Source organism: Rhinoderma darwinii, chromosome 1 (genome assembly GCF_050947455.1).
Source record: "Rhinoderma darwinii isolate aRhiDar2 chromosome 1, aRhiDar2.hap1, whole genome shotgun sequence".
Lineage (NCBI taxonomy): Eukaryota > Metazoa > Chordata > Amphibia > Anura > Rhinodermatidae > Rhinoderma > Rhinoderma darwinii.
In genome coordinates, this window is record NC_134687.1 from 162192026 (window position 1) to 162212015 (window position 19990).

At 42.6% G+C, this 19990-nt stretch overlaps 1 protein-coding gene across 1 annotated transcript in view; it reads right to left on the reverse strand.

Annotated features, from left to right (window-relative positions):
- Positions 1-656: 656 nt before the first annotated feature.
- The window catches only part of FAM241A (family with sequence similarity 241 member A), a 53542-nt gene continuing 34208 nt past the window's right edge, over positions 657-19990 (reverse strand). Inside the window, exon 2 of the mRNA XM_075849725.1 lies at positions 657-1202. Within this exon, the coding sequence (XP_075705840.1) occupies positions 957-1202 (246 nt within the window). The 3' untranslated portion in view covers positions 657-956. The remainder of the gene's footprint in view (positions 1203-19990) is intronic.

The window sequence follows — 19990 nt, forward strand, 5'->3', positions numbered from 1 at the left end:
AAAGCCATATTACTGTAGGATACTAACTAACTAACTAAGGTCTGCAACATCTGTATATGCAAAAATCCCCAACCTTGATCGTATTAGGAAAAAAAGTGCAGAAGGAGAATGTGAATGAGAATTATTTTACTAGGATGGAAACATGAAAAAAAATATCATTCCTATCCTATTCTGCTATTACGAATAATGAAGATTTTTTTTTCCAATAACCGCTTACTGCTACTATTGTAGTGATCTGATCCAATGTGGAAATGTAACAGTCCGTTTCAATCTGATCATTATGATAAATAAAATACAGTTAGTTGCTGTTCAGTAAGGCCTGCTACACACGGCCGTGTTTGGTCCGTGAGATACGGCCCATATTTTGGCCGTATTTCCCGGATCAAACTCAATTCAGGGAGCCGGACTCCTAGCATCAGTCATCCATGCTGCTGTGAGTCATTGCCTTCCCACGGGACTACTGTCCCATACTGTAATCATATTTTCAGTACGGGACAGTAGTCCTGTGGGGAGGCAGTGACTCACTGCAGCATAGATAACTATGATGCTAAGAGTCCGGCTCCCTGAACGGTGTCTGGCCTGGGAAATACGGCCGACATGCAGTTTGTATCTCACGGACCAAACACGGCCGTGTGAAGCAGGCCTTCGAGTGAGTAAACACATATTAGTGTGCCATTTACCACAGAATGATCCATCACAGCCAGTGGCCCAATGCCATACTAAAAGTAATAGGGCATTATGTCATATTTGACATTTTAAAAATTTACAGAAAATTGTATCATCATTTTATTTAAAACAGGTTTTAATTGTTCAATGCAATGCAAAACATTTACATAATAATAGGTTAACATAGACAGTTCTCTGTATTTAAAATATTGTTTGTGCCATTTTCTTTAAGATGAAAGGTCTATTTTTTTTAAAATATATTATTACATAAAACAATCTGCTGCCACATGTCATGACTGTATGTGAATAATTACAAGGCAGAGTATAGACACCAGTCCTAGAGCTTGTAAGCCAAGGAACCAAAGCATGACTCCAAAAAACAACAGTAGCACGGGTTCCACAGTCCTTTCACCAAAGTACATCCGGGAGAAGCCAGTGTCAAGTAGAATTTTGTTGATTTCACCAAAAAGTGTCCCCATTTTCTCATAGTCATCTTTTATAAACTGCGCAGGACGATTGTTCTGAACTGTTGATGTCTGGAAGGAGAGATAAACACAGTGGATTAATTTTTATTTCACACAGTTGCAGACATATACCTGTATATTACAATATAATAATCGTTATGTAACACCAACATATTCCGCAGCGCTTTACAATTAATATTAAAGGATAGTCTTAAACTAAAGGGTTTTTTAGGAAGTTATTTTGATTACTAATCCTTAGGATAGATTATCAAGGTCTGACCTCTGGGACCCCCCACCCCACCACCAGGGGCCGCACCTGTGTCTGGTACTACAGCTAATCCTGAGCTCAGACCTGTTAACTTGAATGGGCCCTTTACGTTTGTACCAGACACAGCACCACTTAAAGGCGGCCATACACATTAGATTTCAGCGGGACTAGCAGACCATCTAATGTGTATGGTAGCGTTCCAACTCTGACGGCAGGGAAGAGCAGGGTCGGGTATGTTGAATTTTAACATACCCGATTCTTTTGTTTGTTTTTATATAAGCCTTCTACCCGAGAACACAGGCATGCTCAGCTGAGCTAAGCGTGCATGTTTATGGGGGAGTCGGGAGGAATAGCTGTGGGCCGATAGATATCTAAACTCTATGACCAGCCTAAGTACATCATGCAGCGTATAGCTGGATGAGAAGGAGGGGTAACGAGCATTGATCGGTGCTCGTTTGGTCCATTTAATACGGTCATTTGTCCCCATACATTTAGCATCTTGTTGGCAGCACATCCCCTGTTTACACAGGGAGATGTGCTACCGAGAAACAACCATTTTATGGCGGCATAAATGATGTGATCACCGACGAAAGAGCATTTGTTCGTTGGCTGATCGCTGCCCTTTTTTTCAGGTCAATGAACGGTAACTAGAGTTGGTGCAGGCGCTCATTTTCCTGATTGGCCCGTGTTAAAAGGCCTTAAAGGCCATCTTAGACATTTATGGCATATCCACAGGATATGCCATAAATGTCTGACATAAATGCTGGTCCCAGCCGACTCACCAGATGAGATGGGGCCGTGTAACCCTTGTTCTTGATATACTGTCGGCATTGGTCCCAGAGCTATGCTCGCATCTAACAGACATTTATGGCATATACTGTGGATATAACCCTTTAATGGAAGCGGGACCGCCCCCTCTACGACATCCCTATGCTCTGATAGGGAATAACACTATTAAATCAGCTAGAAACTTTTGCTCATGCCAAATGTACGGTTTCTTTTTTTTCCCCCTCACCATGATAATTCTAACCAGTAATGAGGAATTTAAATTTGCAGAAACAGGTCATATTTTTTTTTCTTGCAGAAGAAATCAACCGAACATGTAATTTGACAAGGTGTCCCCAAACTTCTGCATATATATTAATATACAGTCCTATGCAAAAGGATTGTGTGCATCTAATTTTTTAATCTGGATTCCAAGCTTTTTCTATAATTATATGCTCAACTGATTTTTGGATTAGATGTATCAGCAAATATGGATCCTGTATTTTCTTGTTTAAGTGTTTCTAAGTCTCTTGGCAGGGCAGCTCACAAACAGGTTAGGGAAATTAACCCTTCTTTTTAGCAAGAGAAAAATAAATAAATGCAGATGGCGGTTTTAGATTTTATGCACACATTATAGAATTTGATGCAGAAAATCTGCATCAAAACTGCAGATAATGCCACAGGTAAAATCTGCACTTAATATTGCATTTTTAGGTGTGGATTTTACATTTTGATGCGGAAACCATACAATTTGGAAATAAAAAAAACAAGATAAATGGACATGCTGAGGATCTTAAAATCCGCACTGCAGGTCAATTTACATGTGGAAAAATTCTGCAGCGTGTCAGCGGCAGTGCCACTGACCTGACAGATTAGGGTCTCCGCGCATGATACAGCTGCTCTGTATATAGCTGTATCTCAAAATATAAAAATAATTTTTAATAAAGAGTATTTAGAAACTTGCAAACACACTGATACACATTTTTATTCAAACACAAAAAAACAAACAAACTAAGATTTCAAAGGTGTACATAGCCTTTAAACCTTGCTATGCGCTTTGATTGTTGTTGGCAGATCACTTGGCTCAGACTTGACAAGTGACGCTCATACCAAAGAAGTCTGTCAACCCCTGCTTAAGAGTTTAGCTTCTTGAGCACCATTAAAACTAAAATAGAAAGTTTGGACAAGTAAATCTGGCCAGCCAGTGGGGCTGACAAACAGTTAATGTCTATGAAGGGACTCCAGATAGAACCACCTCTTGTTGGGAGGGAGAGAAATTTAGTAAGTTACATTTTTTATCCGTCACATCCTCTGTTTCCTCTGGAGTTGGTAGCTGCCTTTCCCCCTTTAATACATAGGCGAGTTAAATATGCAGGTTAATGGGGCAAATGGAAGTGATCGTTCAGCCTACAGATATCTAATGTTTATGGCTAGTTTAAATCTATAAAGGGCTGGAAATATGATTCACACGCAGGAGTGTACAGTAAATGTAAGTCGAGGTTCTCCGAACTGGCGATACACAGTATTAATATACTTATCCTGAGGTGAACTTAAAACTGTAGACCTTAGGAGCAGGAAAGTAATTTAAAGTTTCATAGACTATAATTGAAAACAACCCAAAAATTTAGGCTCCAGTCACACATTTTGGGTTAGGTCGCGATGTATGAAATGGCTACTTACGGACAACAAAAGTTTGTAGTCAACTGCACAGCATTTGGATATAAGATAGATTTTAGATTTAGCATCCCCTTTAAATAATTATATAAAAGAGAATTTACTTAAAATATAAAAATACCTGAAAATATAAAATCAGAATTCCCCTTGTGTATGAATTCTTCATAGGAAGTTGAGCAACTTTGTAAATACTTTACTTATCTTGTACTGATCCTGAGTAACAGTCTGTATTAAGGTATGTGAAGTGCACACGTAGTGTTTTCAGCCGGTTTTTGGGCCAAAAACGGCTGAAAAATCGGAAGCAGAACGCCTCCAAACATCTGTCCATTGACTTCAATGGGAAAAGCAGCGTTCTGTTACGACGGGGCGTTGTTTTTTTTTTTTAAAACGGCCGCTATAAAGAAGTGCATGTCACTTCTTCAGCCGTTTTTGGAGCCGTTTTTCATAGACTTTATATAAAAACAGCTGTTAAAAACGCAGCAAAAAACACGACTTTGAATAAAAAACGTCTGAAAATCAGGAGCGGTTTTCCCTTGAAAACAGCTCCGTATTTTGAGACGTTTTTTATTTTGTGTGTGCACATACCCTTAAAGTTCAGAGCAGAAATTATAATCATCCATGCTTCCGAGCAGAAATCTCCCAGCAGTCCCTGCACGTTTAAGGTTTGCACGGTTTCCATTCTGATAGGTACTCTTTCACCACGCACTGCTCGGTATTCTCATGTAGATAAAGCCAACTTTCCCTATGCATTATGGGAGCTCAATGGACCTGTTAGGGATGTGCCTGATGACAACAAGCATAATGTTGTGCAAAAGGTAACATATGCCTAAGGCCTCATGCCCACTTTAAAGGTATGTTTACAAGTGGCAGATACGCAGCAGAAATCTCTATGACTAAAAAATCCAATCCATAAATGTAAATGGAGTGGTTTCTACCGCATGTGCGTGGATTTCTGCAAGCCCCATTAAGCTAAAGTAAGGATTCCACTCCCCAATGCTGTAGAGGCAGGGACGACCTGTTCAGAAATGAAATTCTTATGAAAGCAAAACATTGTTTTGTTTTACTTGTTACCCAAGTGCTCGAATACTAACATCTGCACAATGATGCAAATAAATGGTAATGATGAATTTCTGGATGATTAGGTCTGTATAAAACTTTTCTGCATCACACTTTGCAGCTGCTAAATCTACTTTGTTCTGAAAAAACATTTCCTGAAGATCTACAAAGTGAACGTAGCACAGGTCGTTCAGCGTATATATATGTGCCACATCAGAGCAATACTACGAAACCCGGAATGAGGGCTCCTAGTATGCAAGAAATGTAGGTCAGATGCTAGACTTGACGTCCTGTCCTCCCACAGTATATTCATGTTTTATCAGGAAGTAGCAAAAGAAAGTTTAGTGGTAATGTCACTATGCACGTACAGTAAGGTCAACATAACGACATCTTAGTTACAAATGTTAATTTATTGAAAGGTATGTTAACAAAATTGCAAAGAGTGTTTGCTATAATTTATGATATATACGTGAATACAAGAACTATTGATTTATCAAGTGTAGGATAGAAAAAAAAGAAACAAACACTTAAAGAGGGTCTGTCACTAGTTTATAATTGCCCTATCTTCTACCTAATCTAATATGCGCTTTAATGTAGATAAGTAATGTAGTGTTTTGTTGTTTTTTTTTAAAAATCAACTTTTATTTTTGACAAAGTTATGAGCATTTTAAGTGTTATGCAAATGTGTTCTTAATGCCCAAGTGGGTGTTTTTTTTACTTTTCACCACGTGGGCGTAGTAAAGAGAAGTGTATGATGCTGACCAATCAGCGTCATACACTTTTCATTCATATCCAGCTTAATCCGCAGCACAGCGTGATCTCACGAGTACCTACTTGGATACTACTTGCCTACTTGGGCATTAAGAACACATTTGCATAACACTTAAAATGCTCATAACTTTGTCAAAAAATAAACGTTTTTTAAAACAAATAAAAAAAAACACCACATTACTTATCTACATCAAAGCGCCTATTAGATTAGGTAGAAGATAGGGCAGTTATAAACTGGAGACAGAGCCTCTAAGACAAGAAAAACCAGCATACTTAAAGGGGTGGTCCAGTCCCTAAAAATTGATGGCCCTTCCTCAGGATGAGCCATCAATATTTGATCGATCGGGGTCCGACTACCAGGACCCTCGCCAATCAGCTGTTTTGAAGGGGGTGCAGCGCTCGTACATTCCCTGGGAGAAGGTTGTAATACTGTGAACCTCCATACTGCTGCTGTGCAGTTTGAGCAGTAACTGGAATGAAGTACGAGCGCTGCGGCTCCTTCAAAACAGCTGATTGGCTGGGGTCTCGGCAGTTGGACCCCGACCGATTAGATATTAATGGCCTATCCTGAGGATAAGCCATCAATCTTTAGGGACTGGATAACACCTTCAAAACAAGTGTCACATTCTAAACAATATGACCCCTAATGATATTTTATCTACTCTGCCAATTATTCTGCTACTTCCCTCCCCACAACCTTCCCATCTTGTCCCTCCCCCTTAAAGAAAACAGTGTGGGGTATCAAGCCGAAACCTATAAAGTTGTAGGTACTAGGTAAGACTAGGAGTCTGAACACTAGCAATTTATGGAATTCATACTTTGTCATAGTGATCTCTAGTGTAAGCAAGTCGCGTTAATTTTTTACATAGAGCATTATATATGTTGCTGCCCTCAAGATATGAAGGACAGGGGTTCCCCATTCATTACCAATATGTATTCAAGCAGCCATGACCATGAGAATATACTGTAACATTTTGTTGGAGGCATATGAGAAACCAGGTGGTTTATCTCCCAGCAGAAAAGCAGTTGCAGTCGTAAGAACATCAACTGAAAATACCTGATTAAGGAGACGTTTTATAGACTCCCAAAAGCATTTTACTTTCGGACAGCACAACCACATATAGAAAGTAATTTCTGAAACTTTACATCCTCCAAGACAGAAAGGGGATACTTCAGGGTAAAACTGGTGAATTCTAGCTGAAACCATATAAGTTCTATGGAGGACTTTAAGAGAAGATTTTGTTAGTCACCTGCTAACTACCTTTGCTAATCATTGCCTCCAACACAATAGCAGGAGTGCTGCACTGTGTGACTCCAAGGTCACTTTCCGAGCCATCCATAAAGTCTAGCTTAACTGGGTGGGATGAGTTTAGTTTGCTATAAACATACCTCCCAACCGCCCCGGATTCAACGGGACAGTCCTGGATTACATGCGGCGCCCTGCTGTCCCGGATGGCCGATGGTATGTCCCGGTGTTAAATCTATCTGCGTTCTCAGGATGCAGATACAGTTAATTCCAATGCTGAAGCAGGGAGCTGTTAGCTCCCTGCTTCAGCATTAGTACAGAGCGGAGGAGCAGAGGGAGCTGCTCCACTCGTCGAGGACTCCCCAGGCACAGCGCTACTTCAAGCGCTGAGCCCGGGGAAGTCCTTGACGTCACTGTTCCTTTATGGACAGTGAGGTCAGTGGCTCCTCCAGAAGCGGAATCCCCTGCTAGAGCGTTGCCGACGCTCTGGCCGGGGATTCTGCTCCTAGCAGGAAACCCTGACGTCACTGTCCATATATGGACAGTGAGGTCAGTGGCTCCTCCAGGAGCCGAATCCCTGGCCAGAGAGTTGCCGATGCGCTGACCGGGGATTCTGCTCCTGGAGAAGCCCCTGGCGTTACTATCCATATATGGACAGTGACATCAGGGGTAACTCCTGGGGCGGAATCCCCTGCCAGAGAATGGCCGATGCTCTGGCTGGGGATTCTGCTCCTACAGGGAGCCCCAATGGCGCTATGTGGGCACTGGCACTAGGAGCAGCTAAGGGCATTATACTGTGTGCGGGAAGATATGGGGAGTTATACTGTGTGTGTGAAGCTATGGGGAATTATACTGTATGATGGCAGCTAAGGGGGGCATTATACTGTATGATGGCAGATAAGGGGGCATTATACTGTATGATGGCAGCTAACAAGGGCATTATACTGTATGATGGCAGCTATGGGGGCATTATACCGTATGGTGGCAGCTATGCGGGCATTATACCGTATGGTGGCAGCTATGGGGGCATTATACTGTGTGGGAGACTCTATGGGAGCATGATACTTTATGGGCTGAACCTGGTGTGCATGGGTGGGGATTGGACGTGATTAGAGGCGTGACTTTAAAGGAAAAAAATATTTGCCGTCCTACATCGGTTCTCCCTCCTTGCGATACTTGAAAGTTGGGAGGTATGGCTATAAATATAAGATAGAAAAATACCTATCCCCAGCCCTATAAAGGCATAGGCACAGTATTACAGCTTCCTCCCAGTTTATTATTACTACTATTTACTAACTTTCCATATCTGGATCGCTAAGCGAATAATGTTCTGCTTAGGCCTTGTTCACACAGTGCAGGTTTTTATCTCTACCAGGGCTAAAGCCAGATTTACGCGAACGAGTGCAAACTTGGATGTGAAAAACAGCTGTTTTCTATGTCCGAGATGCACCCGTGCGGGTCCCGTTTTCACAGATCCCCGTAGACTTGAGTCTATCGAGGGATCCGTGAAAAACGGAAGAAAATAGGACATGTTCTATTTTTCAGCGGACCCTACTCACGGACCGTTGAAACAACGGCCGTGTGAACGGCCCCAATGAAATACATGCGTCCATGTTAACAGCCGTCACACGGACGTATTCTACGTTTGTGTGAATAAGCCCTAGATCTGAGGGAGAAAAAAATAAAATAAAAATTATTTTACAATGTTTATGCTGAACTCTTGGAGGCTGGAGGCGCTGCACGGATCCGGTTCGCCCTCATAAAAGTAGAGGCTTTCCATCTTCTAATGCTCAGAAATATTTAAACTGTAAACTAGCAATACCAGTTACTACAAACACTTCGTTCCAAAGGGTGGCTACACCAGAAACATTAGCAAAAGGCAGTGTTTGCATACAAACTATGAGAAGGTCTAAACAAAAGGATCACAGAAGTTTTGTCTTTGGATCTGTGCCATTTATTTCTCAGCTACAAGACATGCAGCTCAGCTGTCAAACTATATCCCAGAATGCAATGGAACAACGAGATAAAGTTGCCTAGTCACCATAAGAGGCTGAACAGAGATATCATGGCTGCATAAGTCAAGTATGAGGAAGAAAGATTGTGGGGCTGCAAGCTGTACCTGTCTGCAGTCATAATACTCACATAAGGCTGTACAGCTAAATACATGAAGCAGAATCACAGATGTGTGATAAACCTTCATTTGTAGACCGTGAGGCACATTTATTAAAATAATAAGTTTTTTCGGTTATGCGACAAATGTCACATGATCTGCAAATTTGATCAGTAAATTGAACATGCATAGTCAAGCGTAAAATTATGTAGTCAGATGTTGCCTTATATATTTTTGCCAGTAGAGTTCTGAGGGTTGCATCCAAAAATGTTTGAGAAAAATAGAAATACTTGCATTTACATTTTTAATAGGTAGCGACCTTACACACACACTGGTGTACATGAGATTTATTGAATCCAGAATGTGTCATCAGGTCGCAAATATTCCATTACATTGTTCACGGGTATCTATAAAAAGTAGAAATGTCTATCACGGACAAAGAAAATCCAAGTGCTGATCTATAACCATGGCAGATCCTGTGATTGCTATGGAGCCGAACAGCCAGAAGAGAAATGTATCTTAAAGGGACTCTGTCATCATGCCGCTGACATCTATGCGAGCATGCTTCCGTGGAGTACAGCAGAATACCTGCTGCTGAACTAAATATCGCTGGCATCCCGGCCAGAGTGACCAAGCTACAGACCCCTGATGATGAGTATTGAAACGCGTAGGGTCGGTTGTGAATAGGAATTTTTTAGCATTGGGAACACTAGCATTGTTTGTATACCTCAACACTAGGAGCTTCCGGTGCGGTTATCACGGACTCTAGTGTGAATTAGGGTCAAGACTATTGTTATGCCCATTTTTCAAATGCCGATTCCGTATTGATATTCTTGTTGAACACTGAGCTATAGGAGGTTCACAATTGAATTAGAACTCAGTGTTTATTATTTAATACGTTTTTATACACACGGTGGGGCTTTTTCACAGTGGTGATTGTACCCCTGTTTTTAGAGAGTTATAAATAAATGTTATATTTTACTCATCTATTACACCAGTGAATCCTATGGAGCCAAACAGCCAGAAGAGAAATGTATCTTAAAGGGACTCTGTCATCAGTTCCATCTCCTAACTAATCTAATAGGCGCTATGATAACTGATATAACTACAGTGATTGTTTTTCAAATAGTTTATTATTTGCAAAGTTATGAGCATTTTTCTAAATATGCTAATGTGGCTCTAAAAGCTGAATAGGAGGTGACGCTTTCTTTTCACTCTGGGCGGTGTAATGTTTTCTGTATGACACCGTCCAATAGTCATACAGCTTCTCCCCCTTCCCTGCCCAGCAACAGGTTCAGAATCTCCTTTTTCATATGACACCAGAAGTACTGTGGTGGTCCACAGCCCGAGATATGGCTGTTTTAAGTAATCCCCTTCCTTTCAGCCTCAGTCTCTCATACTGTGTAAAGCAGCTTTATTCTGATAGGACAGCGTCAGAGGATGTGCGGTAGCTCCACCTCAGGAGAATCGCTGGTGTTGACACCCACTTGTCAAGTATAGGCTCCTTTCCCTTTTTTTGAAAAAAGCTCATAACTTTTAAAATAATAAACATTTTAGGACACAATTTTCACTAGCATTATCAGTGTGACAGCGCCTATTAGATTAGCTAGGAGACATTACTAAACTAGTGACAGATCCTCTTTAACCCATTCCATTTGACGTATGGATACGTCACAGTCGGGTAGGGGAAGTATGGAGAGGGCTCACGGTCTGAGCCCGCTCCGTACAATACGGGTGTCTGCAGTATGTTATAACCGACACTTCACAGTAACGAGTGGGATCGCGTTCGAGCGCGATCCTGCTCGTTTAACCCATTAAATGCCGTGGTCAATAGCGACCGCGGCATTTAAATCCTTAAAGAGGGGGGCAAAACCCTCTAACAGATCATCATGCCCCCTGCAATGCAATCGCTGGATGGCGATGGCTGCTATGGCAGTATGGGTGCCTAAAGAAAAATTCGGAAGCATGACAGCGGCAGTACCTGACAGATTCGGGTCTCAGCGCATGATACAGCTGCTCTGTATACAGGATACAAATCAGCTGTATCTCAAAATGTAAAAATAATTTAACAAAAAGTATTTAGAAGGTTGCAAACACACTGATACACATTTTTATTTAAACACAAAAAAACAATCAAACAAACAAACAAACTAAGATTTCAAAGGTGTACATAGCCTTTAAACCTTGCTATGCGCTTTGATTGTTGTTGGCAGATCACTTGGCTCAGACTTGACAAGTGACGCTCATACCAAAGAAGTCTGTCAACCCCTGCTTAAGGCCCCATGCACACAAACGTGTTTTTGCGTCCGCAATTCCCCCGAAAATCCACGGGAGAATTGCGGACCCATTCATTTCTATGGGCCCATACACACTATCCGTGTTTTCACGGGTCCCCGCATGTCCGCAAATCCGTGCCGCACAAACTCAGGACATGTCTTATTACGGCCCGCAAATTCGATGCGGACATGCCCATAGAAGTCAATGGGCCCGTGGAAAATGCGGGTACACCTCCGTGTGTCAACCGCAGTTTGCGGATTTGCGGAAGTGTTGCTAGGCGACGACCGGGAATGAGTTCTGTCGTCATCCTGTTTTACCTAGGCTTTTTTTTTTTATCAGCATTTTGCGGATTACATACGGATGAACTGCGGATTACATACGGATGAACTGCGGAGGACATTTCACGGAACACGGTCCTGGAATTTGCGGACCAGAAAAACACTACGGTCGTGTGCATGAGGCCTAAGAGTTTAGCTTCTTGAGCGCCATTAAAACTAAAATAGAAAGCTTGGACAAGTAAATCTGGCCAGCCAGTGGGGCTGACAAACATTTAATATCTATGAAGGGACTCAAGATAGAACCACCTCTTGTTGGGAGGGGGAGAAATTTAGTAAGTTACATTTTTTATCCGTCACATCCTTTGTTTCCTCTGGAGTTAGTAACTGCCTTTCCCCCTCGCATACATAGGCGAGTTAAATGTGCAGGTTAATGGGGCAAATGGAAGTGATCGTTCAGCCTACAGATATATCTAATGTCTATGGCTAGTTTAAATCTATAAAGGGCTGGAAATATGATTCACACGCGTGAGTGTACAGTAAGGGTATGTTCACACGACCAAGTTTCAGACGTAATTCTGGCGTTTTACGCCCCGAATTACGTCTGAAAAAACGGCTCCATTACGCCGACAAACATCTGTCCATTACTTTCAATGGGTTTTATGATGTACTGTGCCGACGACCTGTAATTTTACGCGTCGCTGTCAAAAGACGGCGCGTAAAAAAGACGTGCAGGACAGTTCTTGGGACGTAATTGGAGCCGTTTTTCATTGACTCCATTGAAAAACAGCTCCAATTACGTCCGTAATGGACGCCGTGAAAAGCGCCTGCACTTGCAAAAACGTCTGAAATTCAGGAGCTGTTTTCGCCTGAAAACAGCTTCGTAATTTCAGACGTAATTTGTTAAGACTTGTGAACATACCCTAAATGTAAGTCGAGGTTCTCCGAACTGGCGATACACAGTATTAATATATTTATCCTGAGGTGAACTTAAAACTGTAGACCTTAGAAGCAGGAAAGTAATTTAAAGTTTCATAGACCATAATTGAAAACAACGCAAAAATTTAGGCTCCAGTCACACATTTTGGGTTAGGTGGCGATGTATGAAATGGCTACTTACGGACAACAAAAGTTTGTAGTCAACTGCACAGCATTTGGATATAAGATAGATTTTAGATTTATCATCCCCTTTAAAGGGAAGGCGTCGCGAAAATATTTTTTTTAGATAAATTTGCTTTTAGTATGTTATTAAAATACATTTTATTTGTGTTTTTGTGTTGTACTTTTTTCTTACTTTTACTTCACTATGGGGGCTGCCATTTTTTTTGTCATCACTGTATGTGTCGATTAACAACACATACAGAGATGGAATACGGCACATACATCCCCATAGTGAATGCGAACGGGAGCCATTCCATTCACTATAGCGTACGCCGTCTGTGTGGAAACGACGCATGCGCCGCTCCCACACAGTCCAAAAGGAAGGTCTTCGGCAGAGCGACATCTGGCGCCATTTTCATGTGGACCAGAAGCCGCGGCCGGACAGTAAGATGACTACTTCCGGTCGCGGCTTCCGAAAAAACATTTCTAGCGACACATTCCCTTTAAATAATTATATAAAAGAGAATTTACTTCAAATATAAAAATACCTGAAAATATAAAATCAGATTTCCCCTTGTGTATGAATTCTTCATAGGAAGTTGAGCAACTTTGCAAATACTTTATTTATCTTGTACTGATCCAGAGTAACAGTCTGTATTAAGGTATGTGAAGTGCACATGTAGTGTTTTCAGCCATTTTTTGGGCCGAAAAACGGCTGAAAAATCGGAAGCAGAACGCCTCCAAACATCTGTCCATTGACTTCAATGGGAAAAGCAGCGTTCTGTTCCGACAGGGCGTTTTTTTAATTAAAAAAACGGCTGCTAAAAAGAAGTGCATGTCACTTCTTTAGCCGTTTTTTGGAGCCGTTTTTCATAGACTCTATAGAAAAACAGCTCCAAAAATGGCCGTTAAAAACGCAGTGAAAAACGCGACTTTGAATAAAAAACGTCTGAAAATACTGAGCTGTTTTAAAGGGAAAACCGCTCCGTATTTTGAGACGTTTTTTATTTTGTGTGTGCACATACCCTTAAAGTTCAGAGCAGAAATTATAATCATCCATGCTTCCGAGCAGAAATCTCCCAGCAGTCCCTGTACGTTTAAGGTTTGCACGGTTTCCATTCTGATAGGTACTCTTTCACCACGCACTGCTCGGTATTCTCGTGTAGATAAAGCCAACTTTCCCTATGCATTATGGGAGCTCAATGGACCTGTTAGAGATGTGTCTGATGACAACAAGCATAATGTTGTGCAAAAGGTAACATATGCCTAAGGCCTCATGCCCACTTTAAAGGTATGTTTACAAGTGGCAGATACGCAGCAGAAATCTCTGACTAAAAAATCCAATCCATAAATGTAAATGGAGTGGTTTCTACCGCATGTGCGTGGATTTCTGCAAGCCCCATTAAGCTAAAGTAAGGATTCCACTCCCCAATGCTGTAGAGGCAGGGACGACCTGTTCAGAAATGAAATTCTTATGAAATCAAAACATTGTTTTGTTTTACTAGTTACCCAAGTGCTCGAATACTAACATCTGCACAATGATGCAAATAGATCATAATGATGAGTTTCTGGATGATTAGGTCTGTATAAAACTTTTCTGCATCACACTTTGCAGTTGCTAAATCTACTTTGTTCTGAAAAAACATTTCCTGAAGATCTACAAAGTGAACGTAGCACAGGTCGTTCAGCGTATATATATGTGCCACATCAGAGCAATACTACGAAACCCGGAATGAGGGCTCCTAGTATGCAAGAAATGTAGGTCAGATGCTAGACTTGACGTCCTGTCCTCCCACAGTATATTCATGTTTTATCAGGAAGTAGCAAAATAAAGTTTAGTGGTAATGTCACTATGCACGTACAGTAAGGTCAACATAACGACATCTTAGTTACAAATGTTAATTTATTGAAAGGTATGTTAACAAAATTGCAAAGAGTGTTTGCTATAATGTATGATATATACGTGAATACAAGAACTATTGATTTATCAAGTGTAGGATAGAAAAAAATAAACACTTAAGACAAGAAAAAACAGCATACTTAAAGGGGTTGTCCAGTCCCTAAAAATGGATGGCCTTTCCTCAGGATAGGCCATCAATATTTGATCGGTCGGGGTCCGACTGCCATGACCCCTGCCAGTCAGCTGTTTTGAAGGGGGTGCAGCGCTCAAACGAGCGCTGCTTTCCCTTAAGGAGGCTCTGTCACCAGATTATCAAATCCCTATCTCCTATTGCATGTGATCGGCGCTGCAATGTAGATAACAGTAACGTTTTTGTTTTTTGAGCAATTTTATATTTATGCAAATGAGCCTTTCTAATGGACAACTGGGCGTGTTTTCTCTTATTTCCAACTGGGCGTGTATTCGGTTTTTAGCAACTGGGCGTGTTTACTTCTTTCACTGCACAATCACACTGTGCTGTGGATCATGCTGGGCTGGAACAATGAGAAGTGTAGGACACTGATTAGTCACTGATTGGTCAGACGCATACACTCCTCTGTACAACACCCAGTTGGTAAAAAGTAAAAACACGCCCAGTTGTCCATTGAGAAACTCATTAGCATAAATCTAAACTAGCTCATAACTTGCTCAAAAATGATCGTTTTTCAAAATAAAAACCACTGCTGTTATCTACATTACAGCGCCAATCAGATTATGTAGGAGATAGGGCACTTATAATCTGGTGACAGAGCCTCTTTAATTTCCCTCACTGCTCACACTGTGAATCGCCAAAATGCTTGTAGCGGAGGTTCATAGTATTACAGCCTTCTCCCATTCACTGGGAGAAGGTAGTAATACTGTCAACCGACATACAGCTGCTGTGCAGTTTGAGCAGTAACTGGAATGAAGTACAAGCGCTGCGTCTCCTTCAAAACAGCTGATTGGCTGGGGTCTCGGCAGTCGGACCCCAACCGATCAGATGTTAACCCCTTAGTGACCAGCCCATTTTAGGCCTTAATGACCAAGCTATTTTATTCGTTTTTCTATAGTCGCATTCAAAGAGCTATAACGTTCTTATTTTTTCGTCTACATAGCTGTATGAGGACTTGTTTTTTGCGGGATTAGTTGTGCTTTTTAATGGCACCATTTTTGGGTACATATAATTTTTATATTAACTTTTATTAACCTTTTTGGGGGGATTATAAAAAAAAACAGAAATTCCGCCATTGTTCTATGCGTTTTTAAATTGACGCCGTTCACTATGCGACGTAAATAACATGTTACCTTTATTCTATGGGTCGGTACGATTACGGCGATACCACATATGTAGAGGTTTTTTTATGTTTTACGACTTTTGCACAATAAAAACACTTTTGAACTAAAATGATTTGCTTTTGCATCGTCGCTTTCCAAGAGCCGTAATTTTTTTATTTTTCCATCAATGTAGTGATTTTTTGGGCTTGTTTTCTGCGGGACAAGACGTAGTTTTGAATGGTACTGTTTTGGGGTGCATGAGACTTATTGATTCATTTTTATTATGACTTTTTTGGGGGGCAATGGAAAAAAATTGCAATTTCGCCATGGTTTTTTGCGTTTTTTTTTACGGTGTTCACTTTGCGGTTTAAATTACATATTAACTTTATTAATGGAGTCATTACGGTCGCGGCGATACCACATATGTGTACTTTTTTTTATTTTTTTACACTTTTACTAAATAAAACCACTTTTTATGGAAAAAAATGGTTTTATTTATTTTTTTACTGTACTTTTTATTAATAATATTTATTTCACTTTGATAACTGATTTTATTATTCCCACTAGGGGACTTTACTGTGCGATATTCCGATCGCTGCTATAATGCTCTGGTATACTTCGTATACCAGAGCATTATTGCCTGTCAGTGTAAATCTGACAGGCAATCTGTTAGGACGTGCCTCCGGCGCGTCCTAACAGGAATATGTCCAGGGCAGACCTGGGGGCTTTTATCAAGCCCCCGGCTGCCATGACACCCCATCGGAGACCCGCGATTGCATTCGCGGGCCGCCGATGGGTGACAGAGGGAGCGCACTCCCTCTGTAAACAAAGTTAAATGCCGCGGTCGCTATTGACGGCGGCATTTAACGGGTTAAACGGCCGCGATCGAAGTAAACTTCGATCGCGGGCGTTGGAGCAGGAGCTCAGCTGTCATCAGACAGCAGAGCCCCGGCTCCTGCCTGCACGGGAGACCCGTGCAGGACTTAGACTAGGCTGACGTGAAAAGGCGTCAGCCTAGCCTAAAGCCCATTAGTGACCGACGTAAAAAGGCGTATTAGTGGTCACTAAGGGGTTAATGGCCTATCCAGAGGATAAGCCATCAATTTTTAGGGACTGGATAACCCCTTCAAGACAAGTGTCACATTCGAAACAATATGACCCCTAATTATATTTTCTCTACTCTGCCCATTATTCTGCTACTTCCCTCCCCACAACCTTCCCAGTGTGGGGTATCCAGCGGTAACCTATAAAGTTGTAGGTACTAGGTAAGACTAGGAGTCTGAACACTAGCAATTTATGGCATCCATACTTTGTCGTAGTGATCTCTAGTGTAAGCAAGTCGCGTTAATTTGTTTCATAGAGCATTATATATGTTGCTCCCCTCAAGACATGAAGGACAGGGGTTCCCCATTCGGTACCAATATGTATTCTAGCAGCCATGAGAATATATTGTAACATTTTGTAGGAGGCATATGAGAAACCAGGTGGTTTATCTCCCAGCAGAAAAGCCGTTGCAGTCGTAAGAACATCAACTGAAAATACCTGATTAAGGAGACGTCTTATAGACTCCCAAAAGCATTTTACTTTCGGACAGCACAACCCCATATAGAAAGTAGTTCCTGCCGCTTTGCATCCTCTAAAACAGAAAGGGGATACTTCAGGGTAAAATTGGTGAATTCTAGGTGAAACCATATAAGTTCTATGGAGGACTTTAAGAGAAGATTTCATTAGTCAACTGCTAACTACTTTTGCTAATCATTGCCTCCAACACAATAGCAGGAGTGCTGCACTGTGTGACTCCAAGGCCACTTTCCCAGCCATACATAAAGTCTAGCTTAACTGGGTGTGATGAGTTTAGTTTGCTATAAACATACCTCCCAACCGCCCCGGATTCAGCGGGATAGTCCCGGATTCCAGGCGGCGCCCCGCTGTCCCGGATGGCCGGTGGTATGTCCCGGTGTCAAATGTATCTGCATTCTCAGGACACAGATACAGTTAAATACAATGCTGAAGCAGGGAGCCGTCAGCTCCCTGTTTCAGCATTAGTACGGAGCGGAAGAGCAGAGGGAGAAGCTACACTCGTCGAGGACTCCCCGGGCACAGCGCTACTTTAAGCGCTGAGCCCGGGGAAGTCCTTGACGTCACTGTCCATATATGGACAGTTAGGTCAGTGGCTCCCCCAGGAGCGGAATTCCCTGCTAGAGCGTTGCCGGGGATTCTGCTCCTGGAGAAGCCCCTGGCGTTACTATCCATATATGGACAGTGAGTGATGTCAGGGGCAAATCCTGGAGCGGAATCCCCTGCCAGAGCATGGCCAATGCTCTGGCTCGGGATTCTGCTCCTATAGGGAGCCCCAATGTTGCTATCTACAGGGAGGGTAGCGGTATCTACAAGGGGTGTGGCACTATGTGGGCACTGGCACTAGGGGCAGCTAAGGGCATCATACTGTGTGGGGGAAGCTATGGGGAATTATACTGTATGATGGCAGCTAAGGGGGGGCTTTATACTGTATGATGGCAGCTATGGGGGCATTATATTCTATGGTGGCAGCTATGGGGGCATTATTCTGTGTGGGAGACACTATGGGAGCATGATACTTTATGGGCTGAACCTGGTGTGTATGGGCGGGGATTAGACGTGATTAGAGGTGTAACTTTAAAGGAAAAAAATTATATTTGCCGCCCTACATCGGTTCTCCCTCCTTGCGATACTTGAAACTTGGGAGGTATGACTATAAATATAAGATAGAAGAACCCCTGTCCCCAGCCCTATAAATGCATAGGCATAGTATTACAGCTTCCTCACAGTTTATTATTACTTCTATTAACTAACTTTTCATATCTGGATCGCTAAGCTAATAATCTTCTGCTTAGGCCTTGTTCACAAAGTGCAGGTTTTTAGCTCTACCAGGAGTAAAGCCAGATTCACACGAACAAGTGCAAAATTGGACGTGAAAAACAGCTGTTTTCATGTCCGAGTTGCACCCATGTGGGTCCCATTTTGACAGATCCCCATAGACTTGAGTCTATCGAGGGATCCGTGAAAAACTGAAGAAAATAGGACATGTTCTATTTTTCAACGGACTCTTCTCACGGTCCGTTGAAACAACGGCTGTGTGAACGGCCCCATTGAAATACATGCGTCCGTGTGATGGCCATTGTTTTAACGGCCGTCGTATTATACGTTCGTGTGAATAAGCCCTAGATCTGAGGGGCAAAAAAAGTCTTCTTTTACGTTTATGCTGAACTCCTTGATGCGCTGCACGGATCCGGTTCGCCCTCATAAAAGAAGAGGCTTTCCATCTTCTAAGGCCTCATTCACACGACAGGGTTTCCCGTCCGGGTGCCGGCCGTTCATAAATCGGCCGGCACCCGGCTGCATTAGGAATAATAGACCCCTAATGGGGCTATTCACACGACCGATTTTTTGACGGCCGGGAAAACCGACCGTCAAAAAATAGGACATGCTCTATTTTCGGCCGGCTACCCGGCCGCCCGGCTCCCATAGAAGTCTATGGGGCCGGGTAATACACGGCCATCACCGGAATGTGTCCCGAGTGATGGCCGGGTTTTCCCTGGCTTGCGCTCTATCTCCTCCTCCTCACAGCGCAGAGTGCATGTGAGGAGGAGGAGTTGATGCCATTCGGACGAATGGCTACTCTGTACACTTGTGTGGCAGGGCCGGGGTGTACAGCAGGTGGAGGGAGCGCTGCGCTGGCTCCCTTACCTTGCTTGTTAAAAGCGCCCTGGCCCGGCGACACTTTCCATGGCGCCGCTAGCAGCAGCACCTGCTGCTGCTGCGGCTGCTACTACTGTAGCGACGCCACTATAGCAGAGCAGGGAGGTATCTCCCCGCTCTGCTATGTGCTAGCCCCACATTAGCTCCCTGAAGGAGCGGAATCCCCGTGTGTTCGGGGATTCCGCTTCTGGACAGAGCGCTTGATGTCTCTGTCCATATCTGGGCAGTGACATCAGGGGAAACTCCTGAAGCGGAATCCCCGAACACATGGGGATTCCCCTTCAGGAGTTGCCGCTGATGTCACTGTCCAGATCTGCCCGGCTCGGAACGGATGCAAAACTTTATGCAAACCGGCCGGGCAAAATGGCCGATTTTACCGGCCAACA